Source organism: Aquarana catesbeiana, linkage group LG01, assembly GCF_042186555.1.
Source record: "Aquarana catesbeiana isolate 2022-GZ linkage group LG01, ASM4218655v1, whole genome shotgun sequence".
NCBI lineage: Eukaryota > Metazoa > Chordata > Amphibia > Anura > Ranidae > Aquarana > Aquarana catesbeiana.
In genome coordinates this window covers 543,882,219-543,891,181 of record NC_133324.1, presented here as the reverse complement: position 1 = coordinate 543,891,181, position 8,963 = coordinate 543,882,219, and the positions used below count along the sequence as shown (strand labels likewise).

General features: G+C 37.9%; 1 protein-coding gene across 1 annotated transcript; it reads left to right on the top strand.

The window, feature by feature from the left end:
• Positions 1-751: 751 nt before the first annotated feature.
• Positions 752-7,648, top strand: LOC141104786 (uncharacterized). Its single transcript, XM_073594574.1, has 3 exons — positions 752-1,280; positions 2,435-2,607; positions 7,438-7,648. The coding sequence occupies exons 1-3, from the start codon at positions 759-761 to the stop codon at positions 7,646-7,648; spliced, it is 906 nt and encodes a 301-aa protein (XP_073450675.1). The 5' UTR covers positions 752-758.
• The last annotated feature ends 1,315 nt before the right edge of the window (positions 7,649-8,963 follow it).

The window sequence follows — 8,963 nt, the reverse complement described above, 5'->3', positions numbered from 1 at the left end:
TTAATCCATTTTGGAATAAGGCTTTAACATAACAAAATGTGGAAAAAGTGAATCGCTGTGAATACTTTCCGAATGCACTGTAATTGGACAGGCGGTCTGTTTATAGGCGGTCGCCCAGCGGGCTGTGTCTATGTCTGCTCTGCATAAGTGGACAGATTCCCCGCTAAGAAGGCGGACTCCTGGCAGAGTCCTCCCCATGTGAAAGGGGCCTTACTTTCTTTCAATGTTCACAACAACAAATGCAGGGGTTAAACTTTCTGGTTGGGACAGATGTCAATAAAAATTTGGCAGAGGTTCTAATCCCTAATCACCACCCTATCCAAAACTAAAAAAGGAAAAAGTTTTGCCTTTATATAGAAATACATTCTTTTATATTAATACAGAGATTGTTTTACTACAGTTAAACATTCTGTAAAAGTGAAGGTCTTTGTTTATCTGCTGTGCTGATTACTGTCCACTTAATATGTTTTGGCATAAGTATGTTCAGTTTGTGGAACATCAAGGTGGATATGTGGCTTTGTGTTTAGCTTGTGCATTAATCATGTTATTTGCAGGATTAGAGTGCAAATCCTCACAGAATAAGACTTTGAAAGGATAAACAGGCACACTCATCAGTAGTGGTAATGTGCTTCTATTGCATGAAGAACAGCTATAAAGACAGTTAGGTGTCAAACATCCAGCTGGACAGAAAGAACCCACTTGGAATACAAATATAAACAAACAATCTAGGCACTTACTATAGAGAACTTGCTGAAAGAATGTCCTCTTCTGTAAATACTGCTGGAGCTTCTTTTCTCATAGAAGCTTTGATGGGTTGGACATCACAGCCCGAGGAAGAAGATATGCGGAAATTTGGAACCCTACCTAGCCAAGACAAATCTGCAGAAAAGTTATACTCAAATACAGGATTAAGGTCAAGTCAGTCGGAAGAAAAGGACAAAATGGTTAAACACCATACAAGTCAGAACACACTGAAGCCAGAGGGTAATGATAAAAGGGAAAGTGTGAATCCCAATATCATCAGCCAATCAGAAACAGGTACACAGTCGTCTGCTAGCATCTCACCTGAAGAGAAAATTATAACAGGTTGTCAATTAAAACAAAAGACTGTACATTCTGAAAATAATCAACATGAAGAAAAGAATAATCTTCTTGAAAAACCCAACCAATCGTACATAGCTCTAATTTCAAAAGCTATCTTGTCCACTCCAGAAAAAAGGCTTCAATTAAGTGATATCTATCAGTGGATCATGGACACTTACCCATATTACCACAACCAGGTACACATTACAATCGTTAAACAGTTAAGGTATCCATAGCTGCTAACAAAGCATTAAGCCTTAGAAACTAGAACACATCTTTTAAATGAGTTTTGTTTGCTAGCAAGGATATATTAATGTTATTTTTTTTTAAAGCTTTCTAAATATGCATGCTGAGGGTTACTAGATATTAAATGTAGGATTTTAAGGTGGTTGTAGTTGCGCTCTACATGCCTATGTAACTAAGCCAGAGGAGTATCTCTCCCCCGAAACAAAACACATATCCCAAAAGCCCATATGGTGTGTGACATGCTCTTTAATATTTTTAGCTGTTAAATCTAAGCTGAATAAAGCCTAGATTTATAAACTCATACACATTGTGCTATTAATAATGCATATGTTCATCTTCCCCTGCTGGATCCCTTTACTTTTCCTGAACATGTATTTTGTATTTGCCTTCCTGTTTGTGGTTTTGGAATGTATTAATTTGGGTTGCATTAGTAAAGTAGAGGCTTTTTTACTTAGTTAACTCAAAATTCACCTAGAAGGTAAATACGGTAAAGCTGTGTTCACATTGAATGCCCAAGCATGTAGAAGAAAAATTTAAATAGTATTTTTTTCTTATATCATCATTATCTAAGGGGATAATGAAAGGGAACACAGCTTCACCTTTTTTTTACAAAGCTAAGTAAACCTGCAATTTTCTACGAGAACAGTTTTGATTCTGTTATTACAGTGTAAAGTAACACAATTTTGGGTTGATTTTATTTTACAAACAAGGCCATGGATAAATCCATGGAAAAAAAACAAGCTTAACTTACCACCAGCTCATAGACAACCAACTAGCCTGTCTAACAGTATGCGTTAAAAGCAGGGGTTTAGTCTGCACACATTTGAAAATGCATGCGTAAGCCACAGAGCCTTGTCAAGGCACCCCGGTATCTGTGGTACCTAACACTAACTTATGAGTGTCCCCACAATGGAGGCACATGCATTCTGATGCATTTAGCACAATGGCAGCAAAGGTGTCAGTGCATTGCCTGACAAAAAAACACGACAGTGATACAAAAAGACGCCACCTGCTCACATCTATAGCTTTTATTTTACATCTTTTTGCTTACCAACATTTTGTGATGCTGCTAATGCCTTTGACTACATAAATTTTTTTTCCTTAGGACAAAAGCTGGAGGAATAGTGTCCGCCATAATCTTTCCTTAAACGAGTGCTTCATTAAGGCAGGACGTAGTGATAATGGAAAAGGACATTACTGGACTGTTCATCCTGCCAACATGGAGGCTTTTTCTCAAGGAGATTATCAGCGCCGCAGGACTAGAAGACGTATCCGCAGGTAATTATTCACACTGTGTACACTATTAATGTTTTAAGCATGAATAAACTAAAAACATTGTACACAAATACATTAGTTACAAGGTCTGTAACGAAAAAAAATTGATATGTTCATATTAAGAATTATGAGGAAATTAGGCAATAAGCAGCCATGTTTAGTGCCGGCTTCATGCCTTTTTGTTGTGTAAATAAAATGTTTTATCATATGTTACCACAAAATGTGGTAATGCATAATGGGCAGTGTTGTACAATGTGGTGCATTTAATTTGAAATTTGAATGAAACTCCAATGCACATGTGTGTTGCATAGCACCACAATACACCGATAGGAACCATCTGTACATTGTGGTGCAGTGTGTTGCTATAAAAAACAAAAAAGTAGAAGTCTTCTGTTTTGTGCATTTTCATGTGTTGCAAGCCCTTGCAAAATGAATGGGCTGCCCTAATGCAATGCATGTTAACACGTGAAATTAAAAGGGTAATGTGCACACAATGTTAATGTGCTGTAACACACTGCTATGTACTTCAGAAGCATGACGAGCACTTGAAATATGTCATTATTTGCTGTGTAGAATCTTGCAAACAGGTGAAATCTATTACACCTGAAATGTCCAGAGTTGCAGTTTTAATTGTATGAAGTCCACACCTGTAGATATATGTTATTGTACAACTGCCATGAATTATATACAAAGCCATAACTACTGCTATAGCAGCCCAGGCAGCTGCTATGAATCCTGAGGGATGGGGGCAAGTGAAAATTTTAGTTTAAGGAGTGGATGTTGAAAGAGACACTGTCACTTTGCTCATTACATTGGTAGTCAGTGTAAGATAGCCTGCCCCAGCATGGGTGGTCTGTGGGAAGAAGAAATATACATATGCATATTACTGATACAGAGCTGCAAAGGAAACATGCTATTCCTTACCAACCCTGGATTGACAGCAAAGAATAATTTCCCTGAAATTGACATCAGAGGTTTACTGAATGGGTTTGTGCAGTCATTTCTGGTTGAGAAGGGAACAGGATGCTGCCTTGCGCAGCTATCTTAGTAAGCAAGTAATTATTTTTCTTTTGGGGTTGTGTTTCTCTGTCTAAGGCAGAGCTTTCCAGGGCATTTACTTTATTTCTATGGGAGTCTCTAAGTGTTTTCAGGTTAATCTCTACCTCTGTACTGGAAAGTTTGTCAAGGGAAGGCTTTCCAGTGCAGTTTTGCTCATAGCAGTCTCCCACTTGTCACCATGGCACACTTTGGATGCAGCTCACTCAGTATCCTAAAGAGTCCTCGGAAAGAGGAAGGAGGGCATTAAACTTTTACGTTGATCTCACATTTTGTAGTTATGTCCCTGGTTATATAGACAGATCTTTAAACAACCCAGGGTCACATTACCTGGTTCCAGAGGTGAGGCAAGTTTACCTGTACCATAACAGCCATGTTTTTAAAGATCGTAATAGTTACTTTACCCATTAGCCTCAAGAAGGTCCAAATCTGATCCTGATTTAAGAATATGCTTTCCACCCTTAATTCACAAATGCAAAGCATCATCGTGGTACTTTAAATACCAATGTTTAGAATACACTTTAGTAAAAAAACATTGTGATTATTCTATAAGAGCAATGTTATTATGGTAAATGTTATCAATGACAATATGTAGTTTGGCCATAATTTATCCCTTTCATTGAAGCTTAAGGGCTCAGTTACACCTCGGACTAGGTAAATCTATCACAAGCAGTATAGTATTCTGATAACTGTTAATACATGCAATGGATAGCGTTAACTACTATATATGAATTTCTTTTTCAAAAACCTGCATAAGAACTGCTGGAGCATTTGCAGAAATCATTGATTTAAATAAGTTAAAATAAACCTGCCAGAGCTATTGTTTGTCCAAAGCCATGTGTCTGTCATTTTTGCTGGATGGCTATGTCTGCAAATAAACAAGGAGAAAAATATAAATTTGGTATAAAAAACAAAATAAAATTTAGATGCTGAATACAATCATTACATATATAAATCCCAAACCTGTATACACTTTATTAAGCAGAATAATTTTTAAATGTTGCCATTTATTGGGGAATAATATTTTACTACCTATTGTACTGAAATGTTATACTGTATATAATTTCTTTTTGTAAAAAAAAAAGTGCAAACTTTGTCCATTTAAAACATCAAATTTATGTTTATGGGACAAAACATTGAAAATTAATTAGCAAATTAAATACATTTGTTGTAATTTACCAAATTTGTTAATACGATACTACAAAAGGTGATAAGTGAAATGAATGAAAACAAGTTAAATAAAATGCAGAAATGTTTACATATGAACCTATGTACCTGGCAGCCAGGTTGGACCAATTACACTGGCAAAGTAGGTGCAGTGGGGTGAACCCTGGGAATATAAAGTATACCCAAAGTCTTAAGATTACTTTTTTTGTGTTGTAGTCCATACACTCTTACACCAGTCTTTAGCTAGTCACTTGCTTGTATCAGAATACAACATATGTTGTGATAGTTTAAGCCATCCTTTCTCAACTTTTTTATTCCTAAAAAACCCTTCAAATGTATGGGCTTCAGGGAACATCTGATAAAAATGATTAAATCTAGACTACAGTTATGGAAAAGAAATGCAGACAGTAATTATTGTTGTGTAGCCTGTGGTATGCATAACAGCCAGGCAACTATTTTCAGAAAGGTGGATCAGCAATGGCAGCCTAAGATTTCTCGGAAAAAGAGACCCTGTCATCATTCCATTGCATGCTAGGATTAAGCTGTCATGTAAAACTACTGGCTAGAATAAGTGTAGCTACCTTTATTTTGAGATTTTGGTGTGTTGCAAACAATAATAATATTCTTCTCATCTGTTGGAGGCTCTGCGTTCCAGCCAGGCACCACTGCTCACATTTCCCAGTCTTCCCTGATATGACTGGGGAAGCCTTGTGTGATTTGCAAAGATAGCCTCCCCCTAGAAGAAGTGTAGTAGATGAAGAAATCCTACTCTGTTTGCAGGGCACTAACAGCCCAAAATTGAAAAGTAAATGGAGTCACAGTTATTTAATTATGATTAGATTTACATCACAAATTAATATGAACATGCATGGGGTAATGACAGGGTATCAAAGTTTTTTTCTTAAGACATATCAATGTGTCCTCTCCAGCAACTATTTCACATTCTCTCCTTGTACTAACTCAAGTCTGTGGATCCTCATCAGGAATTGCACTTAGAAAATAGAGAAATTTGAGTACTGTCCGTGATACTTAATTTGCCCTAACATAACAGCCAGGCAACTATTATTTTCAGAAAGGTCGGCACACAGAAAATAAAAAAAGCTAAACAAAACTAAGAAACCCCCTATATGGGTAAATTAATCTCTGTGACTGAGGGATACCTCTGCCAGAGCTCTGAATCTGCAGCATTTAGTGTTTGAACATGTACAAAGATGTCTTTGAAAACAATGAAAAGATGTTTAGACCTGAGGTCAGCTGATTGATATGCCACAAGCAATGTTGCCGCACATCTAATCAAATTTCAGTTCACTGCAATCAGATAAATTAAAGCAAGACTCCAGGCAAATGTATAGATGCTCAATTGAAATAAATATTTGTTCACTGCCTAACTTGGCAAAGGATTTGCAGTTAAAGTGTTACTAAACCCAGGACCCTGCATTCACTATATCTAGTCTCTGACAGCACACAGAACATGGAAATGTAATAGTTTTAGTAAATATAAACTGCTAAATACCTTTTTTCATCAGCAGTTAGTGCAGTCTTGTGACTTCCATCAGAGTTTGGTTAAAGCTTGTAGGAGGAGTTTTCATTTTGCTTTGACTGTCCTATCAGGCTGCAGGACCCCTGACCCTCTGTCTGGACAGTGCGGATTTATCCCTCCGCTGATCACATACACTCTCCCAAGAAAAAAAAAAAAAAAAACCTCTCTAGCAATACACTCCAAACTGAGCATGTGCAGCCTGTCCCCTAGCTTTTGTCTTATCAGGAGATTGGGGGCTGTGGAAGAGGAGGGGGAACAGAGAAGACAGGATCAAACAGCCTTTTTTTTTTTGTTTACACAATGCAGAGGATTAACCCCTTAGGTTCCACAGTGAGTATAACAAGCATGCTTTACTGCATAGACAGACTGATTTTACTGTTGTGGGTTTAGTAACACTTTAAGTATATCCAGACTTGATATCCATCTACCTTTTCTACAATGTACACCAAGACATGTGACACGTGTAGTTTCTGAATTCTGGTCAAGCAATAATCTTTCTGGTTCAGCAAAGTAGCATCCTATGTTACCTCTCTGCTCTGAGCCTCCTCATTGGGCAGTGAATCAGCATTATCATCTCAGTGAGCGGGAGCTAACCTAGGAAGCAGTGAAACTGATCCAGGCAGCAGTGATGCTAAACCAGAAATAGTGAACCAGTAGTGACTACCAGAGGTATGTCAGAAGAAATGCTCAAATTGCAAAAGATTTGACAGATAAAACAGTTCACACATATGTATCTACCCATGTATTTAGCTGCCAAAAGGAGCCAAATAAAGAAGGTCATACAGACTGAAATTTACTTGTACAACATCTGCACATCTCATCTTTTGCAATGGCCTACTTCAACAATCAATTCAGGTAATATTCAGTCCAGTAGGTCAGCACTCTACATACAGTAGTTGTTGATAAATTAATTGCTACATGTATGGCCAGCTGTAAGGCACTTTGCAAATCATTACTGCTCTTTAAACTAAGTTTTCAACTGGACCCCACCCAATGTTTATAATATATTATTGCTCACTTTGCTGTTTCTTTGTGATTTATTTTAATTCACAAGCTTCTGTCTTCAACAGGGTGTCTTCTATGCTTGGATGCTCACCTCACTTACCCCTCTGCAATCTGCCTTGCGTTAACCAAAGGTTTTGCATCTGGTGCCCTTCTCTCCATGTGCATTCCAGTCTCAATCAAATGTGGCCTTTAGTGGAAAATGTTCAGCACCAATCACAAAGGTCTCTTGCTGTACCAATTATTTGGCCTTGGCATCAGCTTCATCCTTACATATAATATTCCAAAAAGTTATATAGAATCTCAAAAATTCTAAATTTGATTCATTATGGTAAATATGTCAAATATTTATTTTACGTAGCACTTCTTGTGTAACATTTTCAATAAAAAATTTTATTTATGTACTTCACATAGAGATCACTGAAGAGTTCCACGAATTGCTAAAATGAAAGCATTTTGGCAAGCATATGATGGAAGGTGCAAAAGAACTGTTTCGGTTGTTCCTTGGTTATCCAGAACTTCAGCTTGGGTGTTAAATGTGTGAATTACCATGTATGCCATTCTGAGCAAATATGAGTGCAAATTTAAAGGACATGACGTTTATGTAGGCTGACATTGCTGCCCTTCCTATTAAAATGCTGCAACATACCTATATAGCTTTGTTTTCAACACTTTCTCACTTATCTGAAGCAAGAAACAATTAATTTGCAGCCTGCATGTCTGTTACAGTAGTTTTAGACCCAGTCAATTAGCCTTTTTTTAGAAGGAAGCCATCAATGGCTCTTTAGGCCCCTTTCACACTGGAGCGGTTTACAGGCGGTATTGCGCTAAAAATACCGCCTGAAAACCGCCCCTAAACAGCCTCCGCTGTTTGTTCAGTGTGAAAGCCCGAGGGCTTTCACACTGAAGCGGTGCGCTCGCAGGACGGTAAAAAAAGTCCTGCGAGCCGCTTCTTTGGAGCGGGGAAGGAGCGGTGTATTCACCGCTCCTAAACCGCTCCTGCCCATTGAAATCAATGGGACAGCGCGGCTATACCGCGGCTATAGCCGCGATGTACGAGCGGATTTAACCCTTTTTCGGCCGCCAGCGGGGGTTAAAACCGAACCGCTAGCGGCCGAATACCGCTGCAAGAACGACGGTACAGCAGCGCTAAAAATAGCGCTGTTGTACCGCCGACGCCCCCACCGCCCCAGTGTGAAAGGGGCCTTAGGGAGGGGAGAGGCTCAGGCATTGTTTTAACCTAATGCAGAGAATTAATTAAGCTAAAAAACCTTTTGCCTTTAGAACTACTTTAACAAAACTACCTTTATGATAAGGATCTTACCAGAGCAGTAAATTAGTTTGATGTCCAAACAATATTATATTTCACCATTAAAAAATTTTTACAATATATTGATAAAATAATTGTTAAAACATTTTTTTCACATACATTATAGATATTTTGATTGGCTTCAGAATGAAAGTAGTCTATGTACTGTATATAATAACTGGCAATCTATGCTCTGGCTGGTTTTACTGTATTCTGGACCAAGAGATTATATATATATATATATATATATATATATATACACACACACACACACACACTGTAGCT

What these genes read in the sequence shown, in the direction of transcription:
- LOC141104786 (XM_073594574.1), top strand. Translation starts at nt 759, where the DNA reads ATGTCCTCTTCTGTAAATACTGCTGGAGCTTCTTTTCTCATAGAAGCT. An exon ending in ACCCATATTACCACAACCAG is followed by an intron (nt 1,281 to 2,434) that starts GTACACATTACA and finishes TTTTTTCCTTAG; the next exon opens with GACAAAAGCTGGAGGAATAG. An exon ending in ACTAGAAGACGTATCCGCAG is followed by an intron (nt 2,608 to 7,437) that starts GTAATTATTCAC and finishes TGTCTTCAACAG; the next exon opens with GGTGTCTTCTATGCTTGGAT.